General features: G+C 51.4%; 2 protein-coding genes across 33 annotated transcripts; one reads left to right on the top strand and one right to left on the bottom strand.

The window, feature by feature from the left end:
• The first annotated feature begins 60 nt into the window (after positions 1-60).
• LOC102899949 lies at positions 61-16,780 on the top strand. 32 transcript variants are annotated; one of them, XM_019818641.3, is made up of 6 exons: positions 61-1,444; positions 2,227-2,288; positions 2,633-2,677; positions 4,886-4,968; positions 8,851-8,939; positions 16,338-16,780. In XM_019818641.3, the coding sequence occupies exons 1-6, from the start codon at positions 1,170-1,172 to the stop codon at positions 16,402-16,404; spliced, it is 621 nt and encodes a 206-aa protein (XP_019674200.3). In that variant the 5' UTR covers positions 61-1,169; the 3' UTR covers positions 16,405-16,780. The 32 variants fall into 32 exon arrangements, 2 of the variants coding, with proteins under 2 accessions (XP_019674200.3, XP_019674201.3); XM_019818642.3 differs by lacking the exon at positions 16,338-16,780 and adding an exon at positions 9,322-9,721; XR_006590460.1 differs by lacking the exon at positions 4,886-4,968 and adding exons at positions 6,922-7,053; positions 12,384-12,462 and having other exon boundaries at positions 61-2,433.
• NAPSA (napsin A aspartic peptidase) lies at positions 4,127-14,266 on the bottom strand. Its single transcript, XM_003997470.5, has 9 exons — positions 13,959-14,266; positions 10,455-10,596; positions 10,244-10,367; positions 9,932-10,050; positions 9,437-9,636; positions 7,725-7,847; positions 7,339-7,483; positions 4,638-4,736; positions 4,127-4,435 (listed from the first exon to the last, which is right to left on the bottom strand). Exons 1-9 carry the CDS (start codon positions 14,249-14,251, stop codon positions 4,196-4,198), a joined length of 1,485 nt encoding a protein of 494 aa, XP_003997519.3. The 5' UTR covers positions 14,252-14,266; the 3' UTR covers positions 4,127-4,195.
• Positions 16,781-20,660: the final 3,880 nt, after the last annotated feature.

Here is a 20,660-nt window from a genome sequence, read left to right as displayed (position 1 = left end):
CCGAGGCAGGGGGAAGGACAGGGACTCCACACAGCCTAGCTGCTCGGGGCGGGGCTGCAGGTGAAACACACCGATTGGATCTTTCCGAGAGAAGGGGAGGTCCGAGCGAGGTGCCAAATGGGCAGGACGGGCAGCTAACTGAGGGGGTGGGACTAGATATGAGAAAGAGATCTGATTGAACTGAAGAAAGGAGTGGGCGGAGCAGAGGGAGTGGACAAGTCCAAACTACTTAAAGACTTCTGACTAGCATGGGGGAGACGGTCCTGATTGGACAGAGAAAGGATCTAAAGAGCCGGCAACCTGGAGCCTGTGGGGAGGGGCAGATGGAGACAGCCGGGTTGGACCCCTAACTTTGCTTTGTCCGGGCAGGGCGGATCTTAAGAAGAGGCAGGGCCTAGGAAAGTTAGAAACAGTCCTAATTGGGCTGGGTAGTGAGGGGGCGAGACTGAACGAGGGGCGGGAACTGGAAATGAAGAATAGACCGTACTTTCGCGCGAAATGGCACTAGGCTGGACCGAAAGGAGGAATAGGGACTGAGACCCAGTGAGCAGGAGTGGATATAAGCGAGGCCTGGAAACCTGAGAGCGTCTGCCTAGGACTAAGAAAGGGAACGAAGCGAGGAAGGGGTCGGGCCGGGGTTGCAAGCTTGGCCTGGTCAGACAGGGCTGGGCCGGGAAAAGGAGTGTCAGGATGGATGGATGAGACCGAGGAAGGTGGGTGGGATCTACAAATGGCAGAAACCGTCTTGAATGGACTGTGGGAAGACGAGACTAGGGGAGTACTGGGGGCTCTAAGAGGCTTGAAAGCAACCAGCCTAGGCGGGGTTGGGGCAGGGCTAAGAGAGTACAGAACGGGTATGGGGACGCTACGGGAAAGGTGAGACCTGCAGAGTACACAATTACTGGGCTGGATGGAAGAATAGGACCTGGAACGGGGAGTCTGGGCTCAGAGAACCTGGGAGAGCGGCGTGAGGGTCAGCAGGGCTTTGGAGGGCGCTGCAAGAACTTCCAACTGGTGATGTAAAAGGGACCAAGTCTAGATAACAGCGGACTGCAGACTGCAGAACCAAGGGATGGATGAGGACAGGTGAAGAGAGAGCCTTAAGGGTGGCGGAGGGGAGAAACCTAAGCGCCGGGAAACTGGCTAGGCTGAGGAAATAAGCGGGGCCAATGAGAAATAGAGCGGGGCTAGGTGTCCGAAAGTCCCGGCGGAAGCGGAGAGTTGGGGCGGGGCTAGTGGAGGGGCGTGTCCTGCCCCGCCCCCTTGGCTGGCCAGACACCGAGCAGCTGGGCGCAGGCGCTGGAGCGGGGGCCTCAGCTTCTGCCCCGGCTGCGGCGGGAGGAGGCGGTGCCTGCGGGAGCGAAGGGGGCGGGTCAGGGGCTGCGGGCTTTCTCCCGCTGCATTATCCCTGGCCCACCGCCTCCCTCTGCAGGTGCGGCGGCTGGTTCGTATCGCCTACCCACCCGCCCCCGCTCCCGTTTTTGTGTCTCTCGATGTCTTTCTATCCCCTTTCTCTGAGTATTTATTTGTCCCCTCGTCTCTGCCCTCGCCCCGCTGAGACTCTGGACCCTCTTTTCTAAGTCTCTACCCTCCCTCCGGGTCTCTGTCTCATTGTTCTCTGAATCTGTTCCCCTCCTTCTGAGTCTTTACTTCCTTCTCCCTAAGGTTCAGTCTCCTCTCCCCCAACTGTGTCTCCGTCCCCCCACCCCAGTCTCTTTCTCCTGGTCTCTGTAGCTTATTCTCAGGGATTTGTCTCTCTCTCTCTCTGGGCCTCTGCCCCCTCCCGGTCTCTGTCTCTTCTCTTTGTGTCTCTGTCCTCCACTCCCTCTCTGGGGCGCTGTCCTCCTTGCCCTAGGCCCTTGTCTTCCTCTCCCTGGGTCTCTCTCCCTCTTCTTTGTGTCTCTGTCCTCCACTCCCCTCTCCCAGCCTGTACCCCCCACCCCCCGTCTCTATCCATTCATCTGCATCTCTGTCCCCCTTGCTCTTGTTCTCTGACGACCTCTCTGTCAGTATCTTTTTCCTCTCCTCCGTCTCTCTCCCTCCTCTGTAAGTGCCTTTTCTCTTTCTCTCCTTTTTCTCTCTGTCACCCTATGCGGGTCTCTATCCCCACTCCCCGTGCCTCTTTCATCCCCTTATGAGGCTCTGTCTCCACTTCTTTGGGACTTTGTCCCGCTGTCCTTTGGTCTCTGTCCCTCCATCACCCCCTCTACCCCCCATCCTGGCCAGGACCCGAGGCTGCGTCACTGCGGAGAGTTGCAGAAGTGGAGCCTGTCCTGCAGACCAAGGAGGTATTTCCTTCACCACCCCCCCGACCTTGGGCGGTACTCAAGCCCCTGATGGGACCCAGGAAGGCAGAGAAAAGACATCAAAACTTCCTACTCTTCTCTACCCTGAATTCTGGTGTATCCCCAGGCAGAAGCAGTGAATCCTGAGGTGAGGGACTGGGCTTAGGTTGAGGCTTGGGTTGAGTGAGGTTTCTGAGCAAGTCACGAGTGGGGGTGGTGGCTGGAGGAGGGGTTGGGTAGGCACTAGGGGTGGGAGTAGGGACTAGGGTAAACACCTAAAAATCAGCTATGCTCCCTTATATCCTCTCCCCTCCCCCAACTCTACTTTTCTCTTCTGCTTTTGACAGCAGCCAGGCACGGGATCCAGTTACCAAATCAGCGTTTTTGCAGAGGTCAGAAGGTGTGGGAGAAGGTGGGGGCTGTGGGCGAGGGGGCTGCCATAGGGGACGATATGGGATGAGACTCCAGATTAGAGACCATGGGAGCGGGGCGGAGGCCCTGGGGCAAGGAGTAACAGTATAGTCCAGACTCCATCAGGTCCAGGGAAAACTGAATGTCACCACTCCCTCCTGGCCCTCTCCAGGACCCACCAGGGTATGTGGGGGATTTGTGAGCCTCGAGTCTATACCCATGGGGTAGGCGACTGGAGGCATAATGTAGGCTCCGGGTATGGGACACCCAGCCCTGCAAACAGACCAGGGGGAAGCGGACTTGATTTGGGGCGATGGACACCAGGAGGCTGTAGACCAATGTCTGTCCTGGTTTCCAGCCCTTTCCCACCCCTCCTTCCCAATCTATCCTTTTTCTGGTCCTCCAGGCACAAAATTCCTGAAAGCTCCAAACTCCCACCTCTGTCATCCTTGGCGCCCCCCTCATCCCCCCTCCCCCATTCTCCAAGGCCCTGGAACTGGGAAAGGGTCTCCCGCTTCCCGACTTCTAGGATCCCGGCCTCGTTCCTCCACCCCCATTCCCATCAGTTATAAATCCAGGAAAGAGGGTCTCCCGAACAGTAAAGCTGAAAATATGGAGACTCTCCGCCTACGATCCTTGGTCCCCCCAGGCCTTCCAAGAACCTTGGCTCCCAAAGCTCGTTATTAAGGAAGAATTTCTCCGCTGTAATCTTTGAGTCCCCATCTCCCGGGTCTCTCGCCTCCAAAACTGGGATTTGGGTCGTTTTACCGCCCCCGGACCCTGTGCCTTCTCCCCCTCCCCCCGTACTCACCCCAAGTCGAGGCGGGGCGGGGATGGGGGAATCCGGGGCTGGCGTTGGGGGAGGGGTGACCCAGCCCCGGCAGCTCAGGGCAGCAAGAAGCTGCGGAGGGGGGGAATGACATCATCGCCGGAGGAGGGACAGCACAGCTCCCCCAACCCGGGGGCTTCAAGCCCCGCCTTTATGGCGGACCCAGGGGTCTCGGAATCCCAAGGGGAGAAAGGAAGGACAGAGGTTGAAGTCTGCGGGAATCATATCCCCTCCCCTTAAAACAAAGGTTGGAAAGCCCTTTACGATTCAGGCACCACCCCCCACTGCCACCTGTCGCTGCCGTCGCGACCTGTCGCCTCCCACGCATGTTGTGGCTGCGCCCGCCCCCGGCAAGACGAGAACACGGCCTGGAATACAAGGTCCATGAGGCTTCGCGGTGCCGGACGCCTCTGTCTATAGACAGCGTAGGCGAAGGGCCTCCTGGGATTCGTAGTACAAGACCTCCGCACCGGCGGGAGCCCTGCCCTGGAGAAAAGGAGTGATACCTTTCTCCTTCCTTTCTTCCTCAAGTCAGAGAGCTGGACACTAACTTTTCTCTCCAAAAATCACGCGCTTAAAAAAAAGAAAAAAGTGACCCAGGTAGAGTCAATGGTAAGAACGGATTTTTACGGAGTACCTGGGCCTCGACTACCGCTCGGTGCGCATGCGCCTAACCGAGGGGCCAACCGGAGAACTGCGCCTGCGCAGGCCCACCCCTTCGTGGTCGGGTTTCCCCAAAGCGAGAGCGCGCCAGCCCCACTCGGGCCTCGCTCGTCAGGTTCCCGCGGTCGAAGACGGCTACGTAGGTCCGCAAGAAGACATCGCCGAGAATCCAGAGGGGCCCTGCAGGCGAAGGCATGTCGAGGGCCTGGAAGCCAGACAAGCAGAGGCGGAAACCACCCCGAACAATCTGCAAGGCGACAAAACGGGCCACTGGGTGTCAGGCACACCGAACCCGCCTCTTCCCCGGGAGCCACAGCTCTGCCCCGCCCACTACCCCTGGCACCAGAAATGTTTCTGTGGCCCCTACTCCGTCCCAGTGATGTCTCGTTCCCAGCTCCATCCTCTCAAATCCCATCTTATTGCGTCACTGCCTCGTGACGGCCACCTACCTGGATGACGTAGTCCTGAGCCGTGAGGTTAAACCAGACCCCACCAAGGAGGAAGGAGACGGGGGGCAGCGTGGGGATTGTCTCGCACTGGATGAGGTACTGAGGGAGAGGAGGAACAAGTGGGGCTGAGGGATTCCCGCTCTGCTTAAGATAGGTCTTCACGGTCTTGTGCGGTCAAGTTCTGCTGCCTTCTCTCACCTCACCCGCTCTTCCTTCGCCCCTAACATAGTTGTTGTCACTTCCTTTAGGCTCCCATTTGATCAAACCCTCTTTTCCTTCATCTACTTGTGGATCAGAAACTACCGGCCCCGAGGCACATGGAGCCCACAGGGTGCATTTAAGTTGTCTTGCACTGTGTCTAAAATGTTTTAAAAATTAGTTACCAACTGTACCCCACGGTGGTGCAGGTGGTATCCTTGGAGTCTGCTGCTGTGCAGCCTTAGGCAAGTTACTTAATCTCTCTGTGCCGCGGTGTCCAATTTGAAGGTGTAGTTGATAGTAATACTTCATAGGTATGTTATGTGGATGATAAGTTAGTTTGGAAGAATGCCTGGACACATAGTAAGTGTTATCACAAACCAGGGGCTTGCTTGCTTGCTTGCTTGTTTTTTAAGTGAGCAGCGGGCCAAAGTTTATTATTGAAAATTAGAAAGTTACGAATAATACGGTGGCGCCTGGATGGCTCAGACGGTTAAACATCCGACTCTTGGGTTCGGCTCAGTTCATGATCTCATGGTTCATGCGTTCGAGGCCTGCATGGGGCTGGTGGCACAGAGCCTGCTTGGGATTCTGTCTCTCCCTCTCTCTGCCCTTCCCCAACTCGCAAGCACGCGCATTCTCTCTCAAAACAAATAAGGAAACTTAAAAAAAAAAAAAACAGTATGAAAGCTCTTTACAGAGAGGGGACATTCGAACGTGAATACCTGTGGCTGTAGGCAAGGGACCTTGTTTTATAAGGTTTTGGTCACCCCCTCCTTCCTTTCCCCCTTGTTCCTTCTTTTCAGTTTCTGCCCTTATTGGCTTGATAACTCTAAATACCTAGTCATTCCTTGTTGATTGGCTCGTTTCCTTTGTTTAAGGGGTGGTCTATGGCCCAAGCCAGGAGCTTTCAAATAATGTTTTCAGCTTTCTCCAACAAACCAGGAGATCTGGCTTTCCCCACATGGGAATACTTAGCCGGAGCTGAGTGGCTGAGAGCTGCCCTTTTTATTTTTGTTATGTTTATTTTTATTTTTTGAGAGAGAGAGAGAGAGAGAGGGAGAGTGCAAGTGAGTGAGGGTGGAGACAGAGCGAGAGACAGAATCCCACGAGGGACAGAGAGAGAGAGAGAGAGGGAGGGAGAGAGAGACAGACAGACAGAGTCTGGCTCACCCTGAAGCCGGGCTCGAGCTCACCCAATGCGGACTCGAACTCCTGAACAGTGAGATCATAACCTGAGCTGAAGTCAAAAAGCTTAATCGACAGCCACCCGGGCGTCCTGAGAGCTGCCCTTTTTAGATTGTTAGAACAGTTGTTCTCCACGTTACCTCAAATCCCACCACCCCCCAAGTACCCAAGAATACAATGTTAGGCCACTGTAACTAACTGCCAGGAAGTCTGTCTTTCTTCAAAACCAATAGTCATTACCTTGTTGGGAAGATAAGGAATAATGGGAACAAGGTTGATTTCCAGTGTATGATCAGAGCATCAGCTTAGAACCTTACGTAGGCTAATGCATTCAACCCTCACAACATACCTAAAACACGAGCATTAGTAACCCTGTTTTAGAAGTTAGGAAACTGAGGCAAAGGAATATTAATGTTTTATTTATGTTTGAGAGAGAGAGAGAGAGAGACAGAGTGTGAGCAGGGGAGGGGCAGAGAGAGAGAGAGAGGGAGACACAATCTCAAGCAGGCTCCAGGCTCTGAGCTGTCGGCACAGAGCCTGACGTGGGGCTCGCACCCACGCTTAACCAACTGAGCCACCCAGGCGCCCTGAGGCAAAGGAATATTAAGTGGCTTGTCCAAGAGAAAATAGTGGCAGAGCTGGGTTCCAACCCGGACAACCCATGCCCATAACCACTCCAATCTACCTGGTTCCCTTGGCTCATTATAAGCCCACATCCTAGGCATTTGATAGACCTCGTGGAAATTTCTACCTGGAAGGACCCGCCCCCTGCCCCCCCCCGCCCCTCCCAAACTGAAGGGCCTGCTGATGAGAAGTGGGTGAGCACCTTTTACGTTCACCGTGCCCCTCTGTGCCTGAAGCTTCCTTTGCACAACCTCAGTGAGCCCCCACTCTCCAGGCGCCCCTCCCCTGCCTGCCACCGCTCCTGCCCTGTCTCCACTTCTCCATGTGGATGTTCCCCAAGGCTGCTCCTGAGACCTCCTCTCTCCCAGAGACGGCTGCCCTCCAAGGCTCTGAGTACCATCTGATGGTAAATATTCCTCAGCTTCCTGTGTACCTCCCCCGGATGTCCCCAGGCTCCCGAGGCTTCTCACTCCCATGCAGTCCTGAATCAACCCGTATCACCATCTCCAGACTCACGCAGCAGATGCCTAGGAAGTGTCCTTGCTTCCGACCACTGCTCCACAGCCTGTCACTCGTGATGCCCAGTGCCTTCTGCCTTGGGATACCTCTTAACCACCTAATCCCACCCTCGGGCCCCAAGCATCCTGCCCAGTGTGTGCCATCAAAGCCCCACCAGACACCAGGTCCTCACCTCGCCCACCAGCAAGGAGATTCCTCCAATGGCTGTATTCAGGGCCCGGATCTCTTCAGTGGGTCCTGTGATGAGGGATGTGCCCGTGTCCAGGATGGCAGCGCAGCCCTGGGCACAAAGAGTCAGCCCTGTGCCCACCTTCATACTGTGAGGGGGCAAAGGGTCAACGTTGGAGCCAGTGTCCTAGGAATCCAGGCCCTCAGCCCCTCCTCCCTCAATCACAGGAGCCCTGGCCCAGCCCCTCCTCCCCCAGACCCAGGAGTCCAGGCCCCCAGCTTCCTCCTCCCTCAGAGCAGGAGTCCAGGCCTCCGGCTCCCTCCTCCCCAGGACAATGGGTATTGGTCTCTGGCCCATTCCTCCCAGACCTAGGAGGCCAGGTCTCTCACCGCTCCATGTGGATCTGCCAGTAGGCGGGGATCGTGACCGGCACGAAGGTGAGGGGTGGGATGTAGTGAGCCGGATCAGAGCCCCCCAGGACCAGCTCTCCTCCGTCGGCCGCTTCAGGATCCCTGCAGAGGCCAAGTGCCGTCAGTGTCCTGCCGGCCTGGCAGGGTCAAGGAAGAGAGTTCCTGGGGCTCCTGGGTGGCTCAGTCGGCTGAGATTTCTCATGGTTCGTGGGTTCGAGCCCTGTGTCAGGCTCTGTGCTGACATTGCGGAGCCTGTTTGGGATTGTCTGTCTCCCTTTTCTCTCTGTCCCTCCCCCGGCTTGCACGCGCATGCACTGTGTTCTCTTACTCTCTCTCAAAAATAAATAAACTTGGGGTGCCCGGGTGGCTCAGTCGGTTAAGCGTCCGACTTCAGTCAGGTCATGATCTCAAAGTTTGTGGGTTCAAGCCCCACATCGGGCTCTGTGCTGACAGCTCAGAGCCTGGAGCCTGCTTCGGGTTCTGTGTCTCCCTCTCTCCCCCCCCCCCCGCCGCCCCCCTCCCCCGCTAACACTGTCTCTCTCTCTCTGTCTCTCAAAAATGAATAAACATTAAAAAAAAACCTTTTTTAATAAATAAATAAACTTAAAAAAAAGGCAGGGAATTCCTGCCAATGGGAGGTCACCAGTTCTGGGTGGAGTAGTGGGATGTAGGCAGGGTCTAGATGTTGGGACTGGAAGCAAAGCCAAAAAAGGAAAAGGAATGGGGCTTTTCTTGGTGAAGGTCTTTTAGGGTCCTGGGGGGCTTCTGAAGTGGGGACAGGACTTCTTTTTTTATTTTTATTTTTAAAATTTTTAATTAATTATTATTATTATTTTTTGAGAGAGAGAGAGAGAGAGAGAGAGAGGGAAATGGGGCTCACCCAGAGTGGGCTCCTGTTTTTTTTTTTACCTGAAGTGGGGCTTGAGCTCATCAGATACGTGGTTCGAACTCACGAACCACGAGATCATGACCTGAGCCAAAGTCAGATACTTAACGACTGAACCACCCAGCAGCCCCCAGGGCTTCTTGATTTGAGTGTGGAAGGTAGAACTTTTGGGGTGGAATTTATTACTCTGGGCACATGGTGAGACTTTCTAAATTGTAGGTCTCATGGGTCAGAGGTGGCAGACTTCCTGATTTGGCTGAGAAGGGCGGGGATTCCTGGAGGTGTGGAAGGAGAGGACCCCTCCAGAGGTAAGTGGAGCTTCCCGAGTGGGTGGGACTTGCTCAGGCAGTAGGATTTTATGACTGTGGGGGATGGACCTCCAGAGGGAAGGTGGGGCCTTCCTGGATGGTGGGTGGGGCTTTCTGAGCGTAAAGTTGAGCTTCCTAAAAGATAGGTGGGACTTCTTCGATTAAAATGGGTAGCTTCGGACTTCTGGAATGTATTCTCAAATGGAATTTGGGCTTTGTGTGCAGGGAAGAGGGAGTGCCTAAGTTGAGTAGGTAAGGCACGGAGTTTCCTGGTTTGGGTTTGAAACATGAGGCATTTAAAGTGACAGTGAGTGCTTGTAGTAGGTCTTAAGGTTGCTCGGTGAGTGGGACTTTTTGATCACGCGTTATTTATATTGGGTAGGTGACTTCCTGAGTGGAAGATGAGACTTCTTTTATTGGACATGGGACTTCTGAAAGCAGACAGAACATCTTTCTTGGGGCTAGGACTCATAGGAAGGTAGACCCTCGCCCATTACCTGTTGAGGTAGAAGGAGAAGACAGGCTTATCCAGTAGCCCCTGGTCCACCAGTACATCCAGTGGGGGTCGGACCCCTCCCACGGCCAGAACGGGGAAAGCAAGGCCCAGTATCCCATCGAAGCGGGCAAGAGTGAACACCAGGCTGGACTCCCACAGAGCCTCTCCAAAAATCACTGATGCATTCATCATTCCTCCAATCTACGGATAGATTCAAATGGGGCAGGTTGCTTCTTGAAGGACATAACCTACATAACCCTGAAATGTTCCAAACCAAGGCATGAATCCCATATGGACACACCTGAAAACAGCCCCCAACCGTCTAGGAAGGATTGCCTCCCCACTTAGGAAGCCCACCCCTTTAACCAGGAAACCCCGCCCCCTTCATCCATTTCCCCAGGAAGCCCCGCCTCCTAAGCCCCCTCCCTAAGCCAGATCCTCTCGGAGGGTGGGGTTCTCCCAGCCTCAAGTCTTCCTGGGGTCAGTGGTCACGCACAGTCAGCTTGTCCTCACTCAGGATGCCAGCTAGCCTCCCAGTTCCATACTGAATGTCAAACTTGGTCCCATTGGGTTGGAAGGAGCTGGAGGCCTTGGGGTTGAAACGGTGGTGGAGCCCTAGGTCAGAAGATCAGGGAGGTGTCACCGGAGGAAGGGAGTCTCCCCAGTGGCCTCCTGCCTTTGTGAACTTGTGACCCGCGAGGGCATGTCAGAAGAGAACAGCACCTCAGAAATCCTCGGGAAGCCAAGACCCAGGCCCCACTTCTCCCATCACCCCTGTTCAGTCTCATCCTCCCCCAAGCAAGCTCACAGCAGGGCAGGCTGAAGAAGTGGCATCTTATGGACGGGACCCAGAGATTGGAGGAGCCAGTGTCAAAAACGACAGAGAAGTTTTGTGGGGGCGTTCCCAGTCCAATTTCCCCGTAATACTGGACCTGAGGGTAAAACGGAGAGAGGGTGAATGAAGGCTTTGACTTCTTAAGTGGGGAGGAGGGTGAGGACTCTCTGGGGCTGTGACTCACATTCATGTAGTTAGAGAGAGGTATGACAGTGGGATTGTCTCCAGGGGAGGGGGCCCCCAGAGCGGGGGTCGCTGCTGGCTTCCCCCATCCCCTCGGTGGGTTCAGAGTCCTGTGTCCAGTGTGCACGCGGCGGAGAGGGATCCTGTGGGGGAGGATAGTGACACTTAGGAAATTACTCTTCCTGGAGACCCTCCATAAAGGAATCTCCCAAGTAGGGTGGAACGACAAAGCAAATGTCTCAATGGTCCTACAACAGCAGCCATTGTCAGAAACCCTGCAATAACAACCTTCCAGGAAAGCCAACGGAATACCCATCAAACCATGATGACAAATCTCCCCAACAACTCTGCAAGAGCGAACCAGCCCACCCCAAACAGACTTTCCCCAAAGTCTTTCAATAAGGGCCATTTCAAAGAACATAACATAAGCCATCCTCGGGAACTCGACACTCACAAAGGCTTTCAAAGACCCCACCATGAAACTAGACTTGGCAAAAACACTTGCATGCTTCACTTCATGATGTTGGAGACTATTTTCTTCACTGTTGGTGTCGGGGAGACTGTAAGCACCAAATCCCAGTTTCACTCTTTACACTAAAATACATGCCTTGGGCCACCTGGGTGGCTCAGTCGGTTAAGTGTCCGACTTGGGCTCGGATCATGATCTCGCGGTTCATGAGTTCGAGCCCCAGCGTCGGGCTCTGTGCTGACGGCTCGGAGCCTGGAGCCTGCTTCAGATTCTGTGTCTCCCTCTCTCGCTGCTCCTCCCCCTCTCGTACTCTGTCTCTGTCTCTCTCAAAAATAAAGGAACATTAAAAAGATAATAATAGGGGCTCCTGGGTGGCGCAGTCGGTTAAGCGTCCGACTTCAGCCAGGTCACGATCTCGTGGTCCGTGAGTTCGAGCCCCGCGTCGGGCTCTGGGCTGATGGCTCAGAGCCTGGAGCCTGTTTCTGATTCTGTGTCTCCCTCTCTCTCTGCGCCTCCCCCGTTCATGCTCTGTCTCTCTCTGTCCCAAAAATAAAATAAAACGTTGAAAAAAAAATTAAAAAAAAATAAATAAAAAGATAATAATAAAATACGTTGCAGATAATCAAAGATCTAATGTGAAATGTAACATAAGAGCACTAGAGAGAAGTAAAATGTTTACATAACTCTGGGAAGAGCAAGATTTTTCACATCATGATACCAAGACCAGAAATCATTGGGGAGAGGATTGATGAGTGTAACTCTAAAATTTTAAACCTTTGTACTCCCTTCCCCAACACACAAGCTGTTTAAAAAGTTTTTTAAAAATCTAAGGGAAATAATTACAGGTTGTATGTCAAAGAACTAATATATCTAATATGCAAAGAGCTTTTACAAGCAAATAAGAATAAGATAAACAACCCGGTGTTGGAAGACAATTCCCTCATGGTTCTCTCACATTTCTGCAGACAGACTGACTGCCTTTGTCAAGGATTTCATTTAGTGAACAGCCTTGGGGGAGAAACAGTGTCTCCCTCTGGGCCAGAGAGCACGCAGGTTTATGATCCATTGTAAAAGGTCCAGGTTCCCTAAACTTGGGGTTCCCCTCCTGTAATGCACCCCACTGCATGTGCAGATCTCAGCCAGCTCTCTTCATCTCGCCTTGTGGGAACTGGGGCTCAGAGAACTGATACTCTGGCTACTACTGTTGCCAAGAGTAATAACCTGTCCTTGTCTCTGACCCGGGGGTCTTGTGTCTTCTACAAGCAGCCACAAAACTGTGGCAAGCTAACATTACAGTTCTTGACATTTGCCAGGATAATAAGCAAAGGACACAAACAGGTAATTTGCAGAAGTACAAACAGCTTCTAAACAAATAACATCTTTTTATGTTAGATGTCCAACCCCAAGAGTTGTCAAAAGAATACAAATGATGAGAGTCAGAAAACTTTTTTCGCCCTGTAGATTGGCAAAGACCTAAGAATACTCACCGTTGACTAGGGGCTATCGATTGATACCAACTTTCTGGAGGATGATTTGCCAGGTGTGTATCATTGGGCTTAAAATTGTACACACCTTTTTTGGGGGGGAGGGGCAGAGAGAGAGAGAGATGGGGACAAAGGACCCAAGGCGAGCTCCATGATGACAGCAGCTGACAGCAGTGAGCCCAAGGTGGGGCTCAAACTCATGAACTGAGAGATCACGACAGGAGAGGAAGTCAGACGTTCAACCCACTGAGCCCTTACACACCTTTTAACCCAACTTCATTTCAGCTCAATGAGTTTCATCCACAGGAGATCACTGGACAGGTGCACAAAGCTGTGTCTGTGAGGATGTGTCTAATTTTGAAGACGGGACCGGCTAGCTAGGACTTGGCTCTGCAGAATGGAATTCCCCCAATCGCTAAAAAGGAGGAGGTAGCTCTCTGTGCCAGTGATTCTCAAACTTTAAGTTTTTTTGGTAAAGATTTTGCCTGCCACCAGCCTCTGTTGCAACGGCTCGGCTCCGTCCGTATAGCACAAAATCAGCCCTAGACAACGTGGCTGGGTTTTGTTAAACTTCGTTCGCAAAAAAACAGGCGGCAGGTTGAATTTGGCCCTAGGTTGAGAGTTTGCCAGCCCCTGCCCCAGAGCTGAGATTCAGAACTTGTAGTTTCTAATGAATTAGGTCTGAGATGGAGCCTGAAGGTTTGCATTTCTAACAAGTTCCTGGGTCCTGTGGATGCTGTTGGCCCTGAAACAACTCTGAAGAGAATCACTGCCCTTTGTGCTGGCTGGGGAAATGGCCGTGATCTATTAGGTTCAAGAAGCAGGTTAGCAAACATCACGTGCAGGGATATTCATGTACCTGCCTAAAATCACTCCTTGGAGCCCTGCCCCCTCACTCACTTCTTTGCCACCCCCCACCCCACCCCACCCCCACCATGACTCAATCTTTGAGAGGCTCAAGAACGTCAAGTGGGGGAAATGTTTCCTGGAAGAGGACCCCTCCCTGCCCCCCCCCCCGGTTCCAGGGATGGGAGAAGAGAGGAGAAGAGATTGGGGTGGGAGGCACCAGAGGCTAGGTGAGTGAGGGATCCCTGGGGTCCCCCAAACTGGGCTTCTTGAGACCTAAGCAGTCTGGGAGATGTGAAGCTGGGGGAGTCACAGTTCTGAGTCTCCAAGATCTGTTGGGTTGGGGGTCAGGGGAGTTGCATGTCTGGAAACCCCAGTACCAGATCATCAGAGCTCAGGGTGGGATCTCCCAAAAACTTGTCTGGAGAGGGGAGGGAAGGAGGAGTCCCCAGTTGAGGGTCTCAGGATTGGAGGACCTTGGACCGAAAGGGCTGTGTGTCCTCTTAGGACACATCAGGGTAGAAGCCCCCCAGCCTGGGCGAGGGGAGGGCGGTGAGAGCCCAATTTGGAGGTCTGGGAACCCAAGAGATAGAAGTCACGGGCCCTGGGGTGCCAGCTTTGGGAGTCACTGAACTTGGGGGCCCCAGTCTTGAAGGGCAAAAGGGGGAGAGTCCATCCCAGGTTCGGGGTAGGGGGTCCCCAGTACCGGATCAGCGAGGCGCTGACAGGCTCCACAGTCAGCAGCAGCAGCCACCACAGCAGCAGCGTCGGTAGGGAGACATCTCTGGGGACCCGAGTGTTGACCCATCTGTTTTCTTTCCTCAGAGACTCCGCCCTGTTCACCGCCCACCTCCGGGTTTCTGAGGTGACCCGGGAGGTGAAGTCTCTCTGTGGGTGAGGGGGGACAGGAGCGGGAAGCGGGTGGTGTATTTTGAGGGACGTGTGGAATATTTTTGTAGGGACACCAGAAATGTCAACTTGTGTCACTAGTCGCCTCATTCCCGACTTCAACGAGGGCACAGGGACGGTCTCCCGCGGCCCCCACCCCACTTCTAATCCTGTAGCTGCTGTTGCTTTGTTTACCACTTTCACTTCACTTTTTGGAGACTCATTAACCGCAAGGTTTCCTTGGGCAAGTGCAGGGATGGGCCGATGTTGCGAAGGATCTGGGGAAGGGAGAGAGGGTCAGACTAGAGGAGCTCCTTCCCGTGGTAACGGGGCAAAGACCATAAAAATATTTGACAATGTCTCTCTGGGTCTCATTGTGCCCCTTTTTTCATTGACTAAGTTTCTCAAATATCAAATGGGCATCCGAACGTCTAGTTAAAATGCAGATTCCTGGGCACCACGCTCAGAGATCCTGGTTCCCAGGGCCTGAGATAGAGCCCAAGAATCTGCATTCTTTTTTTTTCTTTTTTTTAATATATGAAATTTATTGTCAAATTAGTTTCCATACAACACCCAGTGCTCATCCCAAGAATCTGCATTCTTAAACAAACGCACTGATCATGGAGCTACAAACATCTCTGAGAAACAATTTGAGCTCTTTGGTTTTCTAGCTTAGATTTACATGTCAATAATCAGCTTGTCATTTTTTTAATTTAAACATTTTTTTTAAAGTTGGGCACCTGGGTGGCTCAGTCGGTTAAGTGTCCGACTTCGGTTCAGGTCATGACCTTGCAGTCCGTGAGTTTGAGCCCCGCGTTGGGCTCTGTGCTGACAGCTCAGAGCCTGGAGCCTGCTTCACATTCTGTGTCTCCCTCTCTCTCTGTCCCTCCTCTGCTCAAAAATAAATAAACATTTATTTATTTAATACATAATTTATTATTTATTCTCTCAATAATAAATAAACATTAAAAAAATTAATGGTCTCTCAAAAATAAACATTAAAAAAATAAAAAAAATTTTTTTAAGTTTGTTTATTTTTGAGACAGAGAGAGTGTGCACATGTGAGCGGACGAGGGGCATGGAAAGAGGGAGAGAAAGAATCTCAAGCAAGCTCCAGATCATCAGCACAGAGCCCAGTGCTGGGCTCGAACTCACGAACCTGTGAGATCATGACCTGAGCTGAAACGAAAAGTCTGACACTCAACCCACTGAGCCACCCGGGTGCCCCTGCCCTTTTCTAATATTAAAACAATGCTACAGTAATCTTCTGCATATGTATTTTTCTGTGCGAGTGGGGGAGGGCCAGAGAGAGAGGGAGACACAGAATCCAGGCTCCAGGCTCCCAGCTGTCAGCACAGAGCCCGACGCGGGGCTCGAACTCCTGAACCGCGAGATCATGACCTGAGCTGAAGTCAGGCCCTCAACTGACTGAGCCCCCCCGGCGCCCCGACGATTTCTTGTTTTTAAAAATAATCTTTACATGCAACATGGGGAAACTCACGTCCCCAAGATCAAGAGTCACACGTTGTCCCTGCATTACGATTCCTCGAACCATAATTACTCCAGCCATGAACAGATGTAAGTTGTAGATCTGGATATATGTTGCTTAGTTACTCCCCAGAGAACTTGTGATGATGTAGGCTTCCAACTGCAGGGGCGATAATAACCCCAATTTCCCCACAGCCTCACCAAAGCTACATGGAATCGGATAGATAAAGAAAAAAAAAAAAAGCTCTTCCATTGTCTTGAAACATCCTGTCCCCTGGGGCGTCTGGGTGGCTCAGTCTGTTGAGCTTCCATCCGGGTTCAACTCAGGTCTTGGTCTCTTGGTCTGTGAGTTCAAGCCCCACCCCCCCATCGGTCTGCATGCTGACACATCAGAGCCTGGAGCCTGCTTTGGATTCTGGGTCTCCCTCTCTCTCTGCCCCTCCCCTGCTCATACTCTCCCTCTCTCTCTCCCCCCCCCCCCTCAGAAATAAACATTAAAAAAAAATAATAATAAATCAAAGCGGCATTATTCACGATAGCCCTAAACTGGAAACAACCAGTATGTTCGTGAGCTTGAGAATAGACATACTGTGGAAGGTATCCATTCAGTGGCTCACTACTCAGCAATAAGAAGGAATGAACTGATAAGTTATGCAATGATACGCGTAATTTTTTAAAATAAACTTTGTGTCTTTATTTTTTTTTTTAGTAATCTCCACGCCCAACGTGGGGCTCAAACTTACAACCCAGAGATCAAGAGTCACGTGCTCTTCTGACTGAGCCAGCCAGGCGCCCCCAGGACATGGGTAATTCTCAGAGACCTAATGATAAGTGAAAGAACGAAGAGTGCCTAGTATGGACTGAATGTCTGTGTCCTCCTTCCAATTCAGTGTTGAAAACGAACCCCCAGTGTAAAAGTATTTAGAGGTGGGGGTTTGGGGAGGTGATTGAATCAGGAAGGTGGAGCCCTCCAGAATGGGATTCATACCCTTTGAAAATTGACCATAGAGACCTCCTCCGCCCCTCCAACCCTTGTGTGGACACAGTGAAAAGGCTATTAACCAGGAAGCAGACCCGATCAGTCAGTGCCTTGATCCGTGGGCTTCCCAGCCTCCAGAACCACGAGAAATAAATATCTATGATTATTAGCTACCCCATCTACAGTATTTTGAGACCAAACAGGCCAAGGGGCGCCTGGGTGGCGCAGTCGGTTAAGCGTCCGACTTCAGCCAGGTCATGATCTCGCGGTCCGTGAGTTCAAGCCCCGCGTGGGGCTCTGGGCTGATGGCTCGGAGCCTGGAGCCTGTTTCCGATTCTGTGTCTCCCTCTATAAACGTTGAGACCAAACAGGCCAAAACACGCGATTCCATTCATATTATGTTCAAGAACAGGCAAAACCAACCTCAACTTAGAAGTTGGGATAGTGGTGATCCTTCGCGAAGGGTATTGACTGGGAGGGGGCACGTGGGAGCCTTTGAGGGATGCTAGAGATGTTCTCTACCTCAATCTGAGTGGGCGTTCCATGGGTGAACACGTCAGTAAAAATTCATCGAGCTGTACGTTTAAGATTTTGTATTTCACCTTGGGTAGGTTTACTTTATATGTTTTTAAAAGTTTATTTATTTATTCTGAGAGAGAGAACAAGCTGGGGAGGGACAGAGAGAGAAGGGGACAGAGGATCCGAAGTGGGCTCTGCGCTGATAGCAGAAAGCCCAAAGTGGGGCTCGAACTCATGAGCTGTGAAATCATGTCCTTAGCCTAAGTCAGACACTTAGCTGACTGAGCCACTCAGGCGCCCCTAGGTAGGTTTACTTTAGGGAAGTTTTACCTCAGAAGAAAAGTTAAAAAGAAATATAGAAACGCATTCCAGAAAAAACAGGGCAATGCTTACAGTATCATAACACTGTAAATGCTATCCTCATTTGCAAGGACTGGAAAGACACAGAGAAAAGCAGACTCGGGAGCGTGTACTAGTTAGCTAATGCTGTGTAACAAGTCACCCCCGGACTAAATGGTTTAAAACAGAAATACACATTTATTATTTTTCATGGTGTCTGGGTTAGAAGTTTGAAAGCAGCTTGGCCATGCGGTTCTGGATCACGGGGTTGCGGACAGATGTCAGCTGAGGTGGCCATCGTGCAAAGCCTTCACTAACGCTAAAGAATCTGCTTTCAAGATGGTTGGGGCCCCCAACTCTTGAACTTGGGTTTCTGTTAGAGAGCTGTAGCAAGAAAGTCCCGTAGGTGGAGCCTAGAGGGAAGGGATCTTCACGGATGGAGCTATGAAGTGGGAGAGGTGGGGAGCTCGGGCAGAGGAGTGAGCCCAACACACGCAGGATTCAGGAAGTATGCTCAACAGCACCGTGAGGACGTGCTGGCGTTTGGTGAAGGGGAATCCTTGAAGGTCAACGGCTCAAAGGTTGCACAAACAGTGATGCAAGAGAGAGGAGGAAACATTGCAAGAGGGAAAGTTTTGAGTACGGGAAGGAGAAAGGATCCGGTGCCTAAGTGGGGGGGAGGGGGAGGCCTCTTACATGCTGTCCCAACACGGTCATGAGCAGGGCAGCAGTTCACCTGTACCTCTGCAAGTGAGCTCGTGGTGTCCCTGGGGCAAACGCACGGAAGTCTTCTTCTGGTGGCTTCTATTTTTTTCTGCCAAAGAAGAAGTGAGAATGAAGAAGGGGAAGGGTGCTGGAGATTTTGAGAGAGAAGGTGAGAACACGCTTTCTTAGAGATTAGAGAAGGGAACTGCAGAGGCCCTGCAGATTGGTTCTGAATGTCCACTGGAGGCTTGCCCTCACATAGCTGAAGTGTGTCCACTCACCAGCTCAGCTGGGGGGAGCAGGCACAGGAAAGGCAAAGTCCATTTTTAACCAGGCAAGTAGGACTGAGGGAGAAAGAGCAAGGAAGTTAAAGTAATGTGTACAAGGACCTGACTGCGCTGGGCCACAGAATCCAAGGAAGGAAGAGAGGACGTGAGAGGAAGTGAGGCAAAGAGAAGAGAAGATCAAAGGATCAGGGGGTACCAATGGCATCCCAGAATTGAAAGGCACTTTATGACTTGGCCCCTCTCTGACATCTTCTCTCCTCTCTCCCCCTTGATCGTTCAGCCTAGCCACATTGGCCTCCTTGTTGTTTCTCAGAGAAACCCAGACATGCTCCTGCCTCAGGGCCTTTGCACAGGCTGTTCCACCCAAGTGTCTTGCCTCCAAAAAACCCTAATCAGCCTCTCTCCTTTAAATATTTTCTTGAGGGGCGCCTGGGTGGCTCAGTCGGTTGAGCGGCCGACTTCGGCTCAGGTCACGATCTCGCACTCCGTGAGTTCGAGCCCCGCCTCGGGCTCTGTGCTGACAGCTCGGAGCCTGGAGCCTGTTTCGGATTCTGTGTCTCCCTCTTTCTGACCCTCCCCCGTTCATGCTCTGTCTCTCTCTGTCTCAAAAATAAATAAACGTTAAAAAAATAATTAAAAAAATATTTTCTTGAATATCACCTTCTTAGTGAAGTCTTCCCTGACCACCCAATTCAATATGGCAACCATCCCCTCCCCAAATCTCCAATCTCCTTTACCCTGACCTATTTTTTCCCATAGCACTCAACCTCTTTGAACATTTAATTAACTCTAAGATGTCATCAGGTGTAAGTCACGTGCATCTTAGAATCAGTGATACTGCCTGTTTCCCCATTATAATCTTATTTCCACGAGGGCAGGGATCTTGGTTTATTTCATTCGTCACCACGTCCCCAGCACCTAGGACAGTGCCTGGTATCTAGCAAATGCTCAGCAAGTATTTTCAACAACCTACTTTGAGCACAATTGCTTTAGGGAATTTCCTTGACCCAGAAGACGGAGCATCAGTTTCTCTACGATAAGTCTTACCACATCTCCCCCTCATCTATTTTAGCAGCTGGAATATTCCATCTCTATCCCTCAGAATCCCCTCACCCAGATGTCCTGTCCCAATTCTTGCTTGCTCCAGGGTTAAGGGATTTCTGAAAGATCCTGCTGCAAATTCCCAAATGGCCACACGGCGGTGCTGTGGGCCTGTTTTCCCAGCCAAGATCACCTCCGTTCGCCGCCGCCCCCTCACCCCCCCCCCCCCGCCCCGCCAACCTTCCGCCCTTCCTTCCTTTTTTTTTTTTTTTTTTTTTTTTTAAAGCATCCTAGCGCCTGATTTATTCACTCTATAAACCACACGCCCGAAACCTGGAAATGTAAAGCCTTGTGATTATCCTCTATTTGGTATGGGGAAAACATTTCTGATCAGTCTCTTTTACGTGAATTCCGATAATACAGTTTCATTTGTTTTTTTTCACATCAATTTCGACGTACATTTTCTGAAAGTCTTAAAAACTTAGCGTATGTGGTATAAAAATGGTTGACTCTACACACGACATTTTTACGTTAACAACAATATTTAATGAGCTGGTTTTGGTAATTTTGAAGAACCAGTCTCTTCGTTCAACTGAATTTGCTGCAATCCAATAGGCTTTTTAAAAAATGTTTTTAAGTAATCTCTACACCCAACGTGGGGCTCAAACTCACAACCCTGAGATCCAGTTGTGTACTCTTCCAACTGAGCCAGCCAGGTGCCCCCGCCCCCAACAAGTATTTGGTTAAGCACCTTCCCCAAAGAAGCAACCAAAAAAAAATATATATCTGTATCATCTATATCTATACCTATGTTTATCTAAGTATCTATCTAAATATATATATATATGTATAGTTTTTTCTTGCACCCTGTCCCCCCACCTCACTCAGCTTCAGCCACCCTGATGTACTTCCTGATGTACCATGATTTTTTTTTTTTGAATATACCAAAATTATTCCTACCTTGTCTTATTGATAACTTTATTAAGACTTGGCCACAATTTTGGAAAAAATTGTATCACCCACGGCAATGTTGCCTGAGGCATTTGAGCTGATGATCCAGCCCTCCTCTGTTAGACTGCTCTGTTGCTTTTAAATTTTCAATAATTCTGTCCTTTGAAGTAAGATCTGAATGCCATATTGTGTCTCTTGTGCACCTGTGTTG

Source organism: Felis catus, chromosome E2 (genome assembly GCF_018350175.1).
Source record: "Felis catus isolate Fca126 chromosome E2, F.catus_Fca126_mat1.0, whole genome shotgun sequence".
NCBI classification, from domain to species: Eukaryota; Metazoa; Chordata; class Mammalia; order Carnivora; family Felidae; genus Felis; species Felis catus.
This window is presented reverse-complemented; position numbering and strand designations above follow the sequence as displayed.

Excerpts from the sequence above, each read along its gene's own strand:
- NAPSA (XM_003997470.5), bottom strand. The coding sequence starts at position 14,251 with ATGAGGCGACTAGTGACACAAGTTGACATTTCTGGTGTCCCTACAAAA. Across the intron at positions 10,368-10,454 it reads CTCTCTCTAACTACATGAAT|GTCCAGTATTACGGGGAAAT; the intron begins GTGAGTCACAGC and ends TTTTACCCTCAG. Across the intron at positions 4,436-4,637 it reads CTCAGGACTACGTCATCCAG|ATTGTTCGGGGTGGTTTCCG; the intron begins GTAGGTGGCCGT and ends GTCGCCTTGCAG.
- LOC102899949 (XM_019818641.3), top strand. The coding sequence starts at position 1,170 with ATGAGAAATAGAGCGGGGCTAGGTGTCCGAAAGTCCCGGCGGAAGCGG. Across the intron at positions 2,678-4,885 it reads AAATCAGCGTTTTTGCAGAG|GCTCCCATTTGATCAAACCC; the intron begins GTCAGAAGGTGT and ends CACTTCCTTTAG. Across the intron at positions 4,969-8,850 it reads AGGCACATGGAGCCCACAGG|GTCTCATGGGTCAGAGGTGG; the intron begins GTGCATTTAAGT and ends TCTAAATTGTAG.